The sequence below is a fragment of the Pongo abelii genome, chromosome 13 (genome assembly GCF_028885655.2).
Source record: "Pongo abelii isolate AG06213 chromosome 13, NHGRI_mPonAbe1-v2.0_pri, whole genome shotgun sequence".
Taxonomy (NCBI): Eukaryota; Metazoa; Chordata; class Mammalia; order Primates; family Hominidae; genus Pongo; species Pongo abelii.
Genome location: NC_071998.2, coordinates 63339411 through 63359928, shown reverse-complemented (window position 1 = coordinate 63359928; position 20518 = coordinate 63339411). Strand labels below are relative to the sequence as shown.

Below are 20518 nucleotides of genomic sequence, written 5' to 3'. Positions count from 1 at the left end.
GGGTAGGGTGTAGATAAAGGGCCTTTCTTCCCCAAACAGCACCCTGATTTTCTGGGAGATGGACTGATTTCCTGAAAGCCTTGTCCTGAAGACACCTGGCCAGGGTTCTCTCCTCACCAGCTTCTACTGAGAACAAGTGCCCTTTTAGACTCTTTTCAATCCTCAAATTCTCTGATTCCAAGTCTGTCAGAGAACAGAAAGTTACATAGTAGCATTAAAAAGCATGAGAAGTCAAAAAAATAATAACTGGCCTTAGTGGCCAGAGCAGCTGCTGCATACACTTATCACAGGTTTCGGCTTTGTAAATTAATTCATCTGCAAATAGTGCACTGTCTCCAGGTGCAACTTCGATGCTGGAGCACTGGTTTCTTAAGGATTTAAGTTTAAAGTCAAAGGCTTCCTGCCCTAGGTGTTACAAATAAGTAGTGTCGTTCTCTTTTTTTGCTCTGAGTTTGTTCATCCAATCGTATCCGAGTATGCAAATAAACTTTAGCCCGTGCAGATAAAAAAGGAACAAATAAAGCCAAGTGCTCTATCAGAACCAAATTGCTGAGCCAGTCACCTGTGTTCCAGGAGCCGAATCAGAAATGTCATCCTCAGGCACGCCAGACTTACCTGTCCTACTCACCGATTTGAAGATTCAATATACTAAGGTGAGTAAAACTTCTATTTTCTGCTTTGACTTGGGTTTGCAAAAACTGCATTTATGTAAAGCATTAAAGGTCAATTTAAGTAAACTTGTGTAAAGAGCCCTTTGCAAATATAAAAATAAAAGGCATGCAAAATGCAGGTCTCAGTTTGGTGTCCTGATCAAATATGATCTAAATCATATCAGACAATCTTTCATAAATTTATTTCTTAAAATATTTCCAAGCGAAAGGAATTCTCTTCTGTGTGAAAGGATTCTTATACCAGGATTCAGAGGACTTTACTAAGCACTTCTATTAACTTCACTATAGCCGGCATGTATGATAAGAGAGCAAAATACTCACTAGAGAAGCTTACTGGAAAGAACCAGACGAATAGGAACAATAGAAAGCAAACAAGGAAAAAGAGAGCATACTGAAATAACATAACTTTCCAATATGTTTAATAAAATGAGTGTTAAAATAGGGGGACTTAAGTCTGATAATTGGATTCGAAAAACTTCAGATGGACTTGCATTATTTTGCATGTTTTGGTGGGGAGAAGAAAAGCATTATTTCTTCAGCCAAGTTTGTTGCCATTAGAGCAGATGTGTAATTGTTAACTGATAAATATTTAGAGAAACAAGAGCAGGAGCTAGATCCAGACTTTAAAATCCGCAGCTGGGGGGAACTAGGAAATGGATCCTGCTTGAGTCGTTCTGAGAGTAACTCTGAACTTTGCCTGTTTCACACTGCTTTCCTGTCAGATCCTAGAACTCCAAAACAAAAAAATGAATAAAACACAATCTAACCAAAATTACTTAAAGTTATCTTTATGGTATGATGCAGATAGTATGGTAAGAAATTAACTCTTGCAACTCAAGGGAGAGCCATTTTGCTGTCTGAATTAGCCAACAGAAAAACAAAGGGCATTATAATTTAACGATAAAATAAAAGTCCCCACTGTTATATATTTATTTCCTTACTTGTAACCATGGATGGCTTTGAAATCCCAAGGTCTGTTGCATTTTCATTTTCATAAAGCACAACAAATGAGGAAGTTGCTCAGCTGATTGGCTCTTTTCCTCAGGAAAGTAGCAGCAGAGATCAGATTGTGCATTTAACATGGTTGACCAGCAGCTATGAAGTGTATTTTAAGGTATTGTTATCACGAGGTTTTATTAAAGAGGAAAGATTTTTTCCATTTAATTTTACTACAAATGGTAGCATGAAAAATGCAGTAAATCCATACCCTCAATTTACATTTGGCAAAGGTATGCCCAAAAGATTGCAAGAGTCCAGTCTCCCTCATTTTCTTATTCCAAGTGTGTCATTCACAAGAAATTTCAATTGAAAGTAGGTATATTTAAAAATACATTTCATGAAGCTCAAAATTGTTGACAATGCTTAGATTATTGTATTACTATTATTAATGGGAATTTTTTTTTTTTAATGATACTACCTAGGAAGATATTTTGGTAGTCTGGATGCCCCTGTCTCCCCACTCCTTTGGCTTTGCAGAAGTTTGCAAAGTCTTCCTTGTGTGTGTATTTCAAGGAAGCTCTAATGTAAATAACCTTCCTGCTGAATTAAGCTTCACTTAGTAGTCATTAATTAAGCAAGTAAGAAGCGGTACTAGACAAATGAGATGGTCCTAAAACTCTAACATACAAGCACAGACCTAATGATCCCTTAACACAGAGAGATGATTTTGAGATTGAAACCTATTCACTTCGAAGTCACTGTGCAACAACTCCCCTCTAGGGCAAATGACTGACCTAAGTGTCCAAAAGAAGGCAAGACTCAAAGAGCAGGCGTTTTGCTCTGTGTTTAAGAACTTTTCTGGGTAAAAATACTCCAAACAAGTCAGTGAATTTTGATTTCTCATGCATCTTCTACATAAATCTGTTCTGCTCAGATACCATTTGATTGTTTAATTTATTGGTTACAGCATTTTCACACTTGGGAGGACACCAGTTATGTATGTAATTAAATCTAAATGGGTGAGCTTTTTCAAATGCCTTTGCATTTTTTTTTTTTTTTTTTTACTATGTCCCAGTGAAGAATTGGATTGAATTTGCACTTGCAAGAGGAGTTAAAAAAAAAATGCTGGTTATTAACTATAATAAGTTCCCTGGTTACAAACCAAGTAAGCAAGGAGTTCATAGTGTCTGAGGAATTATCTTCTATTACCAGCCCCTAAAGTCTTGTGTTATTTTTCTGTTACTATTCTAATGTCCTTTTTTTTTACTATTATATCTAGAAGTATATTGGTTGTTAGGACAATTTGGAGAGAACAGACAGTGTTGAGTAACAAAAAAAAATATTACAGCTACGATAGAAAAGCTACATACTCTCAAGCTTGGGACTGCTTTTCACCCAAACAAAAGAATTTATTGATGCATATCTTTTTATGACTTATTTTCTAGTACAGTCTGATTATTTCTTTGTTGGGGTAGATTAAAGAGAGATCAGAGTTTAAGAAATGCTTTCTAAAATTATACAAAAGCTTTTGGAATTTAAAACCTCAAAAACATCGTTATAAATTCACTAATATGAACTCGTATCCCATCCTTATCCTCATTACTCCTCTTTCCAACTCTAAATGAACCCCACATTTTCCATTTTATTGAGCCTTTAAGTGAAGAGATTCTTTGAAAGTTATGTGATCATTGGGCAAGCTACATTACTTCTCTCTGCCTCGGTTTTCTTATGTTTAAAATGGGGATGATAAAGGCACCTATTTTCTAAGGTCGATGAAAGTATTAAATGAACTTAATGCATACAAAGCCCTTGAAATAATGCCTGGCACATGGGAAATGATTTAACGTTAGTGATCCTAGTCCTATTTTTCTGAATCCTTTCCAGTTTTTCCAGAATTTTCTCTTTTACCCAACCTTTCCTAGACCTGTTTCCCACAAGTATTCCTCATGTCTTCTCCTAGCTTTTCTGTCACTCTTTTTTGTACAGTCATGTCCCATCTGACAAAGATTGCATCAGAGTGAAGTTCCAAGGGTCTTCCAAGATTTCAGGGATCAAAAATTTTCTCTTACAGGATTTGGTAACTTTGTTTGCCATTCTCCCTTCACAATACTGTTGTTTTACCTTTTCTTTTTTCTTTTTTTTTTTTATAAAAAGGAAATAGGAAATTCAAGAAGACAAGCATTCTCAGACAGAATTCAAACTCCAAAATGTTTAACTTAATTAGTAAGCTTCAATTATTAAACCATAGTTTGTTCATGCTACAAAAGATCTTCAGCTAATGACATTTTACTCATATATACATACACACACACACACAATAAATGTAGGTAAAATTTATTGTGCTTACTCTGCCATGACTGTTTAAGTTCTTGACAATAATTTTATTTAATCCTCATAATAACCCTATGCGGAGGTTACTATTCCTGTTTCACAGTTCAGGGAACTGAGGAACAGAGCGGCTATGTAACTTACTAAAGTTACACAGCAAGTAAGTGACAAAGCTACACTGCCAATGCTGGCAGTTTGAGCTAACACACTAGCAAGAGACTTGTCTAAGGTCAATTCCACTACTCTGGGACACTGACTTGCCAGAATCCTCTTGTATCCTTCTTCATCCTGACTTTTATTTGCCCATTGCTGGTTACCATGGTCTTTCCAGCTGCTGCTCAGCTGTTCCCAGGCCAATAGGAGAAAGTTTGCAGCCAACTTAGAAAAAGAGAACAATAGGGAAATTGGAAGGAAATAGGTTTTCTGCTTTGACTGAAAATATGACGTTTTGGCTAGGAGAGGCTATGAGGCAGAGGACTTTGACATGGATGTGAAATGTCTGTGTGAAATACATTTCTTCAACTCCTATGGAATCAATTTTGGTTAGAGTAGGAGATTGCTTTCCTAGATTTCTGGTTTGTTTAACCCTTCTGGGTTAAAGAGATATTTTCAATGGAGAAGAGTTATGAATCATTGAACAGTACGTCCCAGGCATGATTTGAAGTGCTTTTTTTCCCCCATGATTATCTCTTTAAATTCTTACAACAAACAAATTCAGCTACATGAACTTCCAAATACCTCCTTTGTCCCCTTTGCTTGTTTCTCCCTTTTGCTTTTCATTTCTCCCATATTTCCCTTCCTCTTATTTAACAAGGCCTTGAACGAGTACCCTATGCTAGTTCTCATGATATAAGATGGCTAGTATGATTCACGTCTCATGGAGCCTCTATTCCCGGAAGGTGTGTGGAATAGTGTGGGGCAGAAAATAAGAGAATGCTTTAATCAGAAATTATGATAAATGTTTAAAGCAAAATAACTGAAAGCTGAGAGAATATGAGGAGAAGAGCTTTTGATGAGGATTTTTAGGAAGGGATCCTTTAAGGAAGGTGCTTTAAAGGTAAGCCTGAGGGATGTAGAGAATAAGGTGGCCAAGAGTGGGGAAGAACAAAGATCCAGAGGTCTTACCACATGCAAAGACCCCGAGGACAAGAGCATGTTATGCTCAAAGAACTATCCAAAGGCTAATCTGGCTGGAGTAAAGTGAATAAGGGAGAGAATGGATGAGATGAAACTGAAATACAGGCTGGGGCCAGATTGGCTGGCGGATTTTGAGGAAAATCACTGAGAGGTGCTTAAAACAGGAAAAGGACTTATGTTCAAGGCAAAGCTGATTGTGCTGTGAAGCTGCTTTCACTTGGGAAATGTTTTTAACTTCCTTCTAACTTAAGCAATATTTTGTTTGCTTTGGGCTTGGAAGCAGGTGACAAAATAGCTGACTGGCTGCAAGGTGCAGTGACTGAACAAGCTAAACCTGGCTTCAATTTCCAGCTATTCTATGTATTTAATTATATGACCTTGGCCAAGCTTCTCATCCCCTGGAGCTTCAGTTCTTCTGTCTGTGAATTGGGAATGAGAATGACTACCTTGGAAAGTGGCTGTGAGAATTAAGTGAGGTAATTTGTGGAATGTGGCTGGCACTAATTAACTACTTAGTACTTTCTCTCCTTGATTCTGTTTCCCAAGATGACTCCTAGAATTATACGATCATTCTGTTCTCAATGTAAGTTATATTTATATTGCCTATCACAGTTCGAAACTGATTTCATATATTTCTCTCATTTGAGGCTCATCATTAACCACTGGGAGGAGCTAGAAAATATGTTAGCAGAGTCCCATTTCAAAGCTGAGGAGCCTGAGCTCAGAGATCATGACTGACTTAAGGTCACATAGCTCTTAAAATGCAAAAGTAGAATAAACTGGATTCTAAATCTTTTTATCTTGGATCTGATGCTTTCCCACATGATATCCTTTTTTCCTTAAATATCAAAACCAGTAATACTAGAATCTCAGTCAAGAAAACCTGATCAAGAAAAAAATCTGAAGTAAATAACACATATCCTAAGAGAAGAGGGTATTATCCCTCTTTCCCAATTAGCTCTAACAACTGTTTTCACACCTATTACTGCATTTTTATCATTCATTCCTTACTCTGGTTGAAAGAATAAATCTAGGATGAAGTCTGAGATTCTGTGTTCTTAACAGTCTTTCAGCTTTTGCTGATGCTACCAAAATGTCTGTTGACCAGCAAGCAAGGGTCTAAAAGTTGTAGGTGAGTGAGCCTTATAACTTCAATGCAGCAACCACCTTCCAGTTACTTCACGATAGAGCTTCCAGTTTCTCCCAGAAACTCGCACTGAGCCACATCAGAAACTTTCCTTTCAGAAAGTGCCAGAGCTAAGCAGAAACACGATCATGGCCACAAACCAGTGACAGAACCAATCATTGATTTTAATAGCGGGAGATAATCATTTACTGATATTTAGAATGCAATACCTTAGCTCATCTATGAGGACTGCTGTCTTGGCAACTTGTTTTGTTTTCTGGCACCTGCCTGACTGTAAGAAAATGGAATTAACAATTCTAAAGTAAAGAACACATGTCCTAAGAGAGGGTATTGTCCCCATTTCATAAGGGCTCTCAGTACAACTCTTTATATAACTTTGTAACTGGGACTTTAACCTATTGAATTTGTCACTACATACTTGCCAGAATGAGGGAAACACTCTTAGAGAATATGAAAAATAACTGATTTGAAGATCAACCCAAAGTAAAGGTAATGACTCTGAAATGGCATGGATAATCTATAGGATGATATGTTGCAAATCAGCATAAAATAAATCTCATAGAAATACAGACATCAAACGGAGATATCTGCAAATAGCAATTATCTGGCTTGGGATGGTGGTGGGGGTAGTGCACTTTGGTTTGATTTATCATGATGCTATTATAACTATAGCCAGGGGATACATTATATGTTTACCAAGTGTAAGTGACAACATAGAACCATGTTCAAAAGAATTTGAGCAAGGATTGCTTCACAAACACTTACTTAAAATCTAATAAATCAGAGAAGTAAATTTGTGTAATACTGGTTTTCCTGATGCTGACATGTTTTGGGTGTATAGATGTATATAGCAAAAGTATCCACAAACTTAGAAGCATTGCTTGAGAAGGATGTGAAGTGTTGCTAATATTGGGTTTTCTGATATTATCTCTACCTGATTCATTGTAATGTTGGACTTACTAATGGAAATTTTTTCACTGGGGAATTTGCACAAATCTCACATCTCTAAAAACTTTGCCTGAACCGTTCCCTCCCTCAACCCAGGTCCCATTTCCACTGACTATTTCCACTGCTCTATCGATACTTTTTTAGATGTCAAAGGAATACAAATAACTACTGAATTATGCTTTATATTTGGTATTCTTTTAGAAGGAAGAGGGCTTACATGCAAGCAATTCTATTACTGGGTCTTGATACTGCTAAAAATGGGCAGAACTTTCTATTGCTTCTACATCTTAACTCTGATACAGAAAATATATGATGTACAGAAGTTGCTGACAAGTTTTGTTATCATCTCTTGGACACAGTGATGGAGTGGCTCAAAACAAATGCCGTGGCATCTTTTCTCTTGCCCTGACACAATTGAAAATGCTGACAGGGTTTTGCAAACAACAAGAAAAAAGAGTATATATACTCATGTTACTAAAGTCAGACTATAATCTAAAGCAAATGAAAGGAAAATTTTATTTCTCCTATTTTTTGTTTTGGTCATTCTCTCATTTTGTTTTCATTGATTTGATGGCAGTTAAAAATTTTCCTCCCCTTTGTTATTTCCTCCTTAATTTCCTTTTACATTTTCTAACTTTGAGCCTCAACGTTTTGCTTTCCTGCCTCGGGGTTAGGGTGCAAAGCAGTTGCCAGAGATCCAGCTTTGATTCTTTTACATGTTTAACACCCCACCTGACTTTTGTTCAGTCTCACCTCCTCGTTATTCGTCCCTGATCTCATACTCCCTGACTCCCAGCGGCCTTTAGTACTTTGGTAGGTTTCTAAGCTGAGAAAAGGTTGACACATTTACAGCACACACCAGTCTCCACAGGTTCACACCACCACCCATCAGCCTATGCTGTGACTCAGCTCTCAAGTTTGAAAATTCACATGGATGACATTAAATGGGGACTCTCATCACCCTCCCTCTCGTTTGGAAAATCTTAAAAGAAATTCTTTGTGCATTGAAAATGTGATCTCTTAAAATCTCTCTCCCACCAAGAAAGTATTGGCTTCCTTTACAGAGTCTAGAGCTGCTGGCCCAGTCGCTGCCCTGCCGAGATAATATTAATTTAAGGCACTCTGAGTATCTTTTGCAAGGAGTCAGGGGCTCCCCACTTTCGCCCATAGGCTCCAAAATCTCATATCAGCAGATAAGGCAAATAGGGCTTTATTTTGCCCACTAGTCAAAACTAGCTTTATCCAAGCCAGAAATATTTTGAGGAAATTATGCTTATTTATTTAGAACTATAGCTTTATACACAATACATTAAGACATAATAACTTTTACTCTGGAAAGGCAATTTTTTTCACAGTTATGACTAATTCTTGGACACCAGTTGAATCCAGGAAATGGCTACTTGTTTATCAAAGGTAAAATGATGCATTTCTTAAAATGTGGCATATCTAAAATCTGAAGTGTAAAAATCCATTTCTAAGTTGCCTCATCATTTCTATTGATTGCTTCCCCATATAGAAAGTACTTGAAGTCCAAGAGCATGCATAGGCATTTATAATTTCCAATCAATATTGCAAACCGAAGGTTGATGTCTACTTTACATATATGTTATTCAAAAGTCACCTAAGTCCAAAATTCATAATTAGAATTGAGTTAATATATAATGGTTACATAGAACCCAAGAATATTTTACTTTTATAGTATCATCTCTTTTCCTCTAAGCTGGCTAAAGGCAAAAAACAAATGGAAAATAAGATTGTCACTATTATAGAACATTCAACAAGCCTAATGTAAATTTTATAATTACTATAACAAACATTCATTAGCCTGGACTTCTCCGTATAACCATTAAATATAACTATAGGAGCAGTGATTATACAAAAACATTTGGTCACACAGTTAGCTGGAAGGCAAATGCCGAATGTAAAGCTCCTATAATTAAAACAGAAAAAAAAAGGTATTTGAGGTAGGCCCTATGAATAAATTATCTGTAGCTAAGGGGAAGAAAAAGACTGAGCAATACCTGGCCTTCTAACCATCTAGGTCATCACATTACCTATGCCAAATTCTCTTTTCATGCTGAAACGCCTCTGTTTGTGGGAGAATGGCATAATTCATAATTTGTAGACTGCACTGTTACATCACTCCCCTTCAAAACCTTGTGACCTTATGATACGATTACGAAATTAGTCTCAAGGCTAATTTCTTGGACTCTGGTTGGTCTACTTCAAATCCATTTGGGGTACTTTAAAATCAGTATTCCTAAACATCCATTTGATCTGGTCTCTCTCCCTTTTTATATCCAGAATAGAGCCTAAACTTCTTTCTCTGGGGATCAGGATCTGCCACAAATTGACTTGATTTTCAATGTCAGGCCTTATCTGTGACTTATGTCCACTGCAACTCCATTCTGTTGGGAGCTGCTCTGTTTACTGTGTTACAAACTTCCAAAGATTTGTCCCTCCCTTTACTCTTTTTTTTTTTCCTTCTTTCCACCAATCCAGTTCCATCCTTCAAAGAAGCATTCTTTCAGCCTATGCCCCTCTACACCATTTACTGACAACACCACTTCTTTGGCCATTTTGCTCCACAGTCTTTAATTCTGTACCGACTGCTCTTGATATGAATACATTCTCCTCTTAGATTATAAGCCCCTGAGAGCAGAGGCCATGGCTAACTCATCTCTCATTTTTCCACAATAACTGCCAGACTATATCTCAAGTATTTACTCATTATTGGACAAACACTTTTCTGATAAAGCAAAAGTTACTAATCGTGATTATATAAATGTCAACACAAGTTCAAACACAAGTTGGGCTCACAGTGTCCTCCTGTCTTAAAGGTTAAAACTGAATAATGCAGAACAGTGCTGGTAATTTGGGGTCCTCTACAGCTGATCTCTTCAGTTGCCTGCAGGCTGCCAGATAAACATGTGTTACTACTTCAGGTTAATGCTCATTTACAAAACATTCACTGGCTTTAATCTGAAGTGGCAGTTTTATGTACAGCTTAGATGCAAATTCTGATCATGGAACTAGATGGTACATACATATTGTAATAATTCTTTTACCAAAAAGTGTGTAAAGAGAGTAAAATAAGCTATAATATATTGAGAGCATATTATCGAGAACTTGAAACCACAGATTATCACAGACCTAAGGATAAGAGGACTCAGGCAAGAACTAGAAAGTCCGACCACAGGCCTAGCAAAATGTAATTGATTCTGTGTGTTGTTTTATTTTATTTTTAATGAAATTACATTGTAGAAGGGTGAAATTCTGGATCTCTGCCAAAATGAGATCTGTGTTCCCTTAGTTTAGAGGTACAAAATCTAAGGCGGTAATATAATCTTTAGGCAGAGAGAAGGCAGAATTCGCAAGTGAATAAATCTGGTGCAGGTTTTGAAAGACTGATTTAAAAGTCTACGGCAGGTATTGCAAAATCTTTAGTTTTTTGTTTGGAATTTCATGGGCTGATATGTAGATATCTAACATTAACACAAAGCAGAATGTAAGTAATTTATCAGTAAGATACTAATATGTTATGTTGGAAAGAAGAAAAGAGAGGTTAAATCCAATTGGAGCAACTAGTCAAATCTTCATGAGGAGATGACATAGTAAGCTAGAATTTGAAGTAAAAATAGAAGAAAATAGTGGAACTCTAGTCTAAAGAACACTGTGAATAAAAGCATGCTGCAAAAAACAGCATGGTGTTTGAGGCAGTAGAATGAGGCTGGAACAAAGGGTAAACTGAGGGAATGGTAGAGCAAAAGACTGGAAAAGCATGTTGGGGCAAGATCGTGAACCACCTCCAGTGCCATGTTAAGCAGTCTGACAATAGAGGATCACTAAAGTATTCTGAGGAGGGCTGTAGACAGAATCTGAGGAAGATTATGATGACAAGGTGAAAATTAAATTTTAATTAGGCAGAGGTAGGGGGCAAAGAGAACAGGGAAAGCTTTTTTATAATTGTATAGAACAAAGTGATACAAAAGAGTACCTAGGGATTATTTGTGTCATTAACAGAAGAAGGAAAGTGTGTGAGAGAGAGGGCTGGGGGACAGTGTGCATGAGCAAGCTTTAGAACTTTGGGGTGAGAGCAGCATAAAGCTAGAGATGACAGTGAGCTGAGTTCAGGACAAGTTGATTAAGTTCTTTCCCAGCCATCCCTTGAGAAGAAAAATACTAAGCTGTAAGGGCATAAATGGAAACACTCTAAGAATAATTATGGGATTCTGTAAAATGTATTTCTGATAGCTAGAGTGTTGATTCACTCTAAGAGACACTGGGCAAATCAGCACTTTCATCTGAATTTATTTTTCCTCAAGTTGATCTAAGAGCCTAGTGTTTTTTCCCAAAAAATAATACAATGAATTTTATAGTCTTCATCTGTATTCAGTTAATCTTGTTTCTGTAATCTGATAGGGTTTCTTGATACTCCTTCCATCTTTCTCATATCCCCGTATATGTATTTTTGCACATCTAGTCTCTTTGTCTGAACAGCTTTGGGCCCCTTTTCCCTTTATTTAGGCATGCCCATGTGTTTTACCATCAATTTCAGGCTAGTACTACAATTCCTTTGAATGCTTCTAACCATACAGGATAATTTTCTTGTAGGGAAATAATGCTGTTTTCTTGTATGGAAAATTATATTGGCATGAATGGGCAAACAAGGCGGCTTATCCTCTTCCCCATTTTGTAGGAAATTGCAAGTGTCATAGAGTATTCATTTGTAGAACGTTATAGATCTTATCCATATGTAGCTGATGGATTATATATCTTTGATTCAATTAAGTCAGTTATTCAAGAATTTTTTACTGAGGCTAAAATTGCTTGAGGGCTGAGATTGTGTTGGACACTGAAGATAAACTAGAAAACCATACACAGCCCTTGATGGAAGGCAGACACTTAAAAATTACTATTTAAAAAGTGACAAATTGTCCAATGGAAGTATAGAGGAGACCAGGAAAATATATTTTATCTAAATAATAAATCACAGAATATAGAATGAATTACATTCAGGCATTTAGGGATACATAGTAATATACATTTTATTACTCTGATAGAATTTTAAGCTATGCTAGTGATCACTGGGGAATTTTTAATAAATAAGTAATTTGCATTTAGCATAGTAGCTAATTTAAACCTTGGAGGAGTGTTTCATTACATTCTCTCTCAGGGTTGAACTATTAATAACTTATCTTTAAATATCAAGTAAGAAGGGATGTCCGAATTAGGATATATGTTATAATCCAGCACATATGTCACCTTCCTTTACTCCCTGTGTTAGCTACCTCTGATTCAAAATCGAATAAACTAGTCCATCTTGTCATAAGTCTAACAGAAAGTTATATACTATCCAAGACTGTATTTATGATTGTTTTCATATTTCAAATAATTAGAAATGTGAAAGCTGGCTCCTCAAGAAAAGACAAATTCAGTGACATGAAAGTTGAAACTGAGATGTTTTAAATGACATACTGATGCTTTTAAGTATTTCTATTTTATAGTACACACAGACAAAATTCCATATTTTTTAGTGCTTACTGTTTCTTTAGTTGCATGTCTCTTTCTCATAGTTACCATTAAGAAATCTTGTTCCTGATTTTGTCTGAAGACAACGAAATTACCAGGTAATCTTTTGAAAAGGAGAATAAAACCATATGCTTTTAAAAATCCAATGAAACAATGTGACTAGCTAATTTTCTCTAAGTGAACTTCTTTTAGAATCCTTTACTTTAACAAAACTCTTTTTTTTAACTTTAAAACATTAAAGGATTAGAAAATAGTCTCTTATGATTCCAAATCACCAGTAGCCCAAAATGAGGATGTTCAGAATTTAAAGTGGAAAATAGAAGCAATCATTAATAAAGACCAAGCCACAAAAGCCTGTGCTTTTGCCTCAAATTCATGGCCATTTCAGGTAAAAGCATTGTTTTCTAGATTGTTTTCTCCAGTATGTATTTTCTAGTGTTGAAATGATTGCATACCTTAAACTTAAAAGCATTACGTACTTCATTTTAGTACATGTCTATGCGTGTGAACACAAAATGTCTTAACCAGCCAGAAAGTTTTAAGAGGTGAAGAGATGTGCATCATTTAGGCATGGTGAAATGCTTTAGTTTAAGTTTATGAAAATTTCCAAAATTTGCTGCATATTTAAGTGCCTTGTATGTATTTTCTCTTCATCTCTACAGATCTTCATAAACAATGAATGGCATGATTCAGTGAGTGGCAAGAAATTTCCTGTCTTTAATCCTGCAACTGAGGAGGAGCTCTGCCAGGTAGAAGAAGGAGATAAGGTGAGTTTCTGAACACTAGTTTCATTTTATGCCAGGTTTCTTGGTTTTTTGCCATTCTGAGCTCCTGAACCCCATTGCAAGTTCCAAAAGACGTGCCATAAAAATATGGTTTCTGGGGCAGCTTAGGAAAATTGTCTAAGTTGTCCTTGTTACAAAAAAAAAAAAAAAATCCTCTGTAGTTATGTAATAATGATAAATCTGTGCTTCTGGGTGTCATGGTGATTTTTTTCACATCATTTTCCTTTATTTTCAATTGAAATAGTATATAGATTTATTTTACAGACTACATAAGAAGGGATTGATCGTAGGTTATAAAGGAGAGAAATCTTCAGCTAGGCACTGTGGCTCACACCTGAAATCCCAGCACTTTGTGAGACCAAGGCAGTCGGATCACTTGAGGTCAGGAGTTTGAGACCAGCCTGGCCAACATGGGGAAACACCGTCTCTACTAAAAATACAAAAATTAGCCAGACATGGTGGCACATGCCTCTAATCCCAGCTACTCAGGAGGCTGAGGCAGGAGAATCACTTTAGCCCGTGAGGCAGAGGTTGCAGTGAGCCGAGATCATACCACTGCACTCCAGCCTAAAAAAAAAAGAAAAGGAAAAAGGAGAGAAATCCTTTATTCATATGAAATTGTTCTTTTTTATGTTGCTAGATAAAACTAAAAGTTATTATAGAACTTTTAGAACAATATATTACTAAGTTATTTTATTAAAAATCACTGCATTGTTATTCAACACCTGTAAAAATTATATTCTAGAATAACTTAAATTGACTAACAAATTACAAGTGTTATTTTCCAGCTAATAATAGAAACAACAAAAACCAATTTTTATTTAGTGAAAATTGTTCTCAAGTTCTAAATACTATCTTCATTTAAAATTTAAAGCAACCCTATAGGGGAGGTACCATTTTGAGTCATTTTTACAAACAACGATGAGATGGCAGAGTAGAAAGGCTGAGTAATTTACTCAAGGTGACATTGCTAATAAATAATAACATCAACATTAAAATGCTGTTCCTCTGACACTATAACCTGTGCCTAGTAGGGCTACTGCTTTACTTTGTGATTATTTTGAAAGTAAGATAGGGTTGGCTGGGCGCGGTGGCTCTCACCTGTAATCCCAGCACTTTGGGAGGCCAAGGCGGGCAGATTACCTGAGGTCAGGAGTTTGGGACCAGCCTGACCAACATGGTGAAACCCCATCTCTACTAAAAATACAAAAATTAGCTGGGCACGGTGGTAGGTTCCTGTAATCTCAGCTACTGGGGAGGCTGACGCAGGATAATTGCTTGAACCTGGGGGTCAGAAGTTGCAGTGAGCCAAGATAGTGCCATTGCACTCCAGCCTGGGCAACAAGAGTGAAGCTCCGTTAAAAAAAAAAAAAAAATTAAATAGTCTTTCTTATTATGAAAGTAAGATATCCCAGCACTTTGGGAGGCTGAGGTGGGCAGATCACAGGTCAAGAGATTGAGACCATCCTGGCCAACATGGTGAAATCTCGTCTCTACTGAAAATACAAAAATTAGCTGGGCATGGTGGCGCATGACTGTAATTTCAGCTACTCGGGAGGCTGAGGTAGGAGAATCACTTGAACCTGGGAGGCAGAGGTTGCAGTGAGCCGAGATTGCACCATTGCACTCCAGCTAGGTGAAAAGAGCGAAACTCCGTCTCAAAAAATAAAAAATAAAAAATTAGATAGCATAATATTAAATAAACTTTTTATTCTCCTCCTGGGTGAGGAGAGTAAAAAGCTTTAGAATATTTATCTGAACACGTAAGTGTTTGTAAGTCTAATTTGAAATGATTTTTCTGCTCTTTAGTTGCCCAGGTGTTGCCAAGCTTTAAATTTCTGTAAAGAGGTAATGTTTTATTTTATTATTATTATTATTATTATTATTATTATTATTATTTTTTTTGCTGCAGGGAAAGACTACTGGGAAATTAAAGTCAGCAACACCCAAGGATAATATTATTCATGACAATGTGTTTTAGTTAATTGTAGCAATCACATGTTCCTGCCAGTCTCCTGCCCAGTCTTTTCCATTACTTTAGCCCCAGTAAATGAGATCACAAAAATGAGAACACAAATCTCAACGTACTGGGCCATGCAGATACTTATTCCAAGATAGTGACAGACCTGAGGGGGCCCTTTTAGATTTAGGAGACGCCCTGGGTTCAGATTCCAGTACGATGAAAACAAGTAAGACCGAAGTCTCAAGCCACAGGAGTACGGAGTTCAACCATAGGGGTTAACAATTTGAGAAGTAGAAACAAAATAGAATGATGACAAATGTCACTGGCTTTCAGATTCAGATTTACTCTTTATACTGAAGAGTTCACCAAAGCATAAATTCTCCATTCTGCTTCTCACTGTCTGTGGGAAAAAGTGCACAAACAAAGGTCCTTTATAATATTACTCAACCTTTGTTTATGGCCTCTTTCCCAGGCCACCCCATTAACTTAAGAGTTTCAACTTCATCATGCCCAGTGTCCATCCCCAACAATTGCTTGCTAGTCACTGCCTCTGTACATGTCCACAGTGTAGTCCTCAGGACCTAGTTCAAGTCACCATCTATAGTAAGAGCATAGATTTTCAATGTTTGTACTTACCTTCTTTGAGATTCTGTTCTTTTTCATGTAAAATGAGGAGATAGAAAATGCTTGAGGAGTTAAATATATATAGCTCTTCAACGGTGCCAGGCATATCCTAAAGCTTCAGTCATGCTCGGGTTTTATACTTATTTAAAGCCTTCTCTAACCTTCTCAAGCAGACTTACTCTGTTCTGTGTGGTTATAGGACATTGTATTTGCCTGTATTATAACCTTTGTATTATACAGCTATAGGTTAATTTGTCTGAGACAATATGCTTCTTGCAGAGATCAACACTGCATCTCTCATTTATATCCTTGGTTTCTGGATATAGTATATCCTATAAGTATGCTATACTATATTCGATAGATATAATATACTATAGATATAGTATAGTCTATAAATCTATGAAATAGTCTTCTTTTTCATCAAGTGTTGAATTTCCATATATTCCACATTCCTCACCTTAGGAATTTAGTACTAACCTGACTATTGGCTATGGCAGACATTCTCAAAATTTAGCCTGCCTCAGAATGTCCAGGAAGGCTTGTTAAAACACAGATAGCTGAGCCCCACCTTCCCCTAGATTTCACTGCAATAATCTTAGAATGGGACTGAAAATTTTCATTTTTTATCAGTTCTTTGGTAATGCTGATGTTGTTGGTTGGGAAGGAGGTGGGGGAATTCATCTTGAACCACTGAACTAAAGTGTTAAGCTGTTAAGTTGTATCTCCTCTCAAGCGTTAACATTTAACAGGGGTCAAAGAGTTTTGACACCTAAGAAAGTTAGTGATTAAAAACTGTACTGTGGTGATCACTCTGCACCTCTCTGAAATGCTACCAAACCAAAATTGGGCATAGAAATACTGATCATCCCTGGCAAGGTCTATAGGAGCCCCAGAAGCCTGTGCCCTATAAGCCATTCCCAGAAATAAGGGAGAAATTTATTCTTCACCTTTCAAAGAAGAATGAACGCCTTTTATCAGAGACTTCAGGAGATCCACACACCACCACCTCAAATGCTCCTCTAGTTGCTTAAGTGGCTCTAGCAGGCCTGGGAAGGTGAGAAAAGCAATAAAAGGCAAGGACAGAGTGAGCCCTTGAGAGCTACGTACTTTCTCTCTCCATTCAAGAGGAAGGCCAGATCTGTTTGCAATTTGCAACTAACAAACGGAAAAATATTATTGATGTTTTAGTTCCGGAGCCTTGAACATCGACCTTTGCCACTGGGATTAATTTTATTGGGAAAACAAATCTCTATTCCCAAAGTTCCAGTTGAAACCTTGTCAGGCAGTCTGAGGACTTTTCTTAGTGAAGTTTGTGGGATTTACCTCCTTCCTAAAGTATAGTAAGGGAAAGCTAATAATCATACTGGAAGCCTTAGAAATGTTTGCCACTGATTTGCTCTGTGCTTCTTGACAATTACTATTGCTCACCCAAGAGATCAAGGATGCTCATTAACATCTACCCAAGCTTCAAATCAGGTCACAATGCCAACTGAGTTGGCTGGTCAACTGGTTACTAAAACTAAAATATTTATGGTATAAACTGTTCATGGCAAACCAGTTTGAACATCTAGCACTCTTATCATCATATTCTTTTTTGAATTATTTTAAAACATATTTTTAAATAATTATTGCTGTTCCCACAATTTTGCCAACAAATGTATAGTAAACTCCGACATTGCTTAGTGAAAGGTACAAATCTAGTAAATTACGTAGTCATAGTAAACCTAATATGCTGTATCTGACTCTTTAGATAATGAGCCAAGAGGTTTTAGGGATTTAATTTGTAAGCAGAATGGGGCTAACAATGGGCTATATACCGCCTTTCAATGGTATTATAAAGAAAAGAGGAAGGGCAAGAACAAATGGAGGTTACAAAGCAAAGTACAGATGTGGGTGGGAACTGTTTTCTTTTCACTTCAGTGGTTCTTTTAGGCTGTATTGACTAATCCTGAAAACTGCTTTTAATACTAAGGCATGACCTAACAAATAATTGGTGGGGATAAAAGTAAATGTCCATTAAAGTAAATGCCTGCGACAGGTGTAAAAGTAAAACTGGTCTGATAACTATTTTCTCCATCTCTGAATGAATTTAATATGGAAATGTACCATCTGGGAGTGATCGAAGAGTTCAGTCCTTCCTTAACTGTGCTTTAGGAGGCATTTGATATCTCATCATCATTTGAACTGTCTTTTTACATTCAGCTTGTGGCCCTTACTTCAAAAAAGGAGCATTTTCAGTGCTATAAGCAAAATTGTTATTGATGGTGGCAAATCTGAGTTAATGTACCAAATTGTTTTCTGTTTAATTAAAAAATTATATCCCTGAAAATTCCAGTTCGGAAATAAAAATAAAAAAAATGCTAGTCCTGGAATTAAGAAAACAATAACTCTTATGTCTAATAGTTTTTGAATAATGTATAAGTTTCATTGTATCATGGAATCTACTAAAATATGATTTATTATGTAAATGCCAATGTAGTTAAATTAATTATGTAAGGCACCCCTTATATAAAATCAGTACAACATGATGAGTTTATAAAACAGGTAACCAAATTATTCAAAATTTATTTATTGCCTATTGTAGACCCAGAATTGTAAGAAATATTATAGTTTATAAAACAAATAGCAGTATATATTTGTTGCAAAGGAGGTCATTATTAGGGCAGCCTTACAGAGATGTAAGAACTAGATTTTGTAGCCAGATGTGGGATCAAAGGTTGATTCTACTGTCTGCTAGATTTCATATCCATGAGCCATAGTCTATTCATTTATAAACCAGGGCTCATGATACTTAATAATAATAGTAACTATGGGGCTTTAAAGAACTTTCCTTATTGCCTGGAGCTTAGTAGGCTCTTAGCTAGTAGCCATCATCAAGCTGGATTAGTCTGGCAAGGTTTTAGGTAGATTGATATTTGAGCTGGGTCTTAAAGTATATGTAGGATTTAGAAAGTAAGGGAGTATACTGGTAGAATATTCTAGGCAAGGAGAACTACAGACACAAAGGTAAGAAGGAGTTGGGTCAGATAGAGTAGAAAAAATGTAAACACTGAGTTTGGATAGGTGAGATGTGGTCTGAAAATCCTGGGCCTTGAAAACCAGGGAGGACTTTGACCTTGAGATTGTAGATGAAAGGGAACAGGTGTAAACATTTGAAAGACAAAGTGATAAGATAAAATTATTTGCAGAAGATTAGCCTGGTGATAGTAGCCAAGATAGTTTGAGGAAGGAAGAGAATGAACTTGAGACAGCATTGACGATGTGAAATAATAGGGCCTAAAATTGTTCAGAGCAGTGAAAACTGAAAGGAAGGATTAAAATACATTAGAACTTGCTAGGTGCAGCAATACACACCTATAATCCCTGCGTGCCTATAATCCCAACACGTTGGAAGGCAAAGGCAGCCAGGTTGCTTGAACCCAGGAGTTTTAGACCAGCTTTGACAACATGGCAAAACCCCATCTCTACAAAAAAATTAGGCACACAGTGCCTCATGCCTGTAATTATAGCACTTGGGAAGGTCAAGGTGAGAGGATCACTTGAGCCCAGGGGTTTGAGACCAGCCTGGACAACACACCAAGACCTCATCTTTACTAAAAATAAACAATTAGACGAGCATGGTGATACACTCCTGTAGTCCCAGCTACTCCAGAGGCTGAGGTGGGAGGATCACCTGAGGCTGGTCAGGAGGTCTAGGCTTTGGTGAACCATGTTTGTGCCACTGCACACCAGCCTAGGCAACAGAGTGAATCTCCCTCTGTTGAGAGAGGGAGAAATTGCTGAGAGTTATATTAAAATTTAAAGTTTTGACTGCTAGGACAACAGTAACAATTGCCACCATTGAATAATACATAATGTTCTAACATAGAAAATGTTTAAGTGTTATCTTATTCATCTTCATTACAACCCTGTGAGGTAACATACTCCAATTTCTTTTTTTCTTTTTTCTTTCTTTTTCTTTTTTTTTTTTTTTTTTTTTTTGAGATGAGGGTCTTACTCTATCACCCAGGCTGGAGTGCAGTGGTGCAATCTCAGCTCACTGCAACCTGCACCTCCCAGGTTCAAGCGATCCTCCCACTTCAGCCTCCTGGGTAGCTGGGACTACAGGCACACGCCACCATACCAAGCAACATACCTTGATTTTAAAGAAAAGAAAGTTGAACCTTAGAGAAGTCATGCCACAACATATTTCATGGTTTATAATAATGTTTTGGGGTAGTGATTTGATTGGATGTCTCTCCCATTTGATTGAATATTCCAAAAGGACAATCTTCTTACTTCACTCTGCTGTCTTTAGCGGAGGGATGATGAGAATGCTGCAGAGTCAAATATTTATCAAATCTTTAGCTAGAGGGATGAATGGTTAGATGCCTCAAGGTTTACATAGCTAATGAAGAGGAATCAGATTTCAAATCTGGGTTGTTTTCATATCAAACTATACATT

At 36.9% G+C, this 20518-nt stretch overlaps 1 protein-coding gene across 1 annotated transcript in view; it reads left to right on the top strand.

Moving 5' to 3' along the window:
- Window positions 1-532: 532 nt before the first annotated feature.
- ALDH1A1 (aldehyde dehydrogenase 1 family member A1) overlaps window positions 533-20518 on the top strand; it is a gene marked incomplete at its 5' end in the record, with an annotated part of 58322 nt that continues 38336 nt past the window's right edge. The window contains 2 exon segments of the mRNA NM_001134137.1: window positions 533-653; window positions 13365-13469. Of these exon segments, the coding sequence (NP_001127609.1) occupies window positions 588-653; window positions 13365-13469 (171 nt within the window).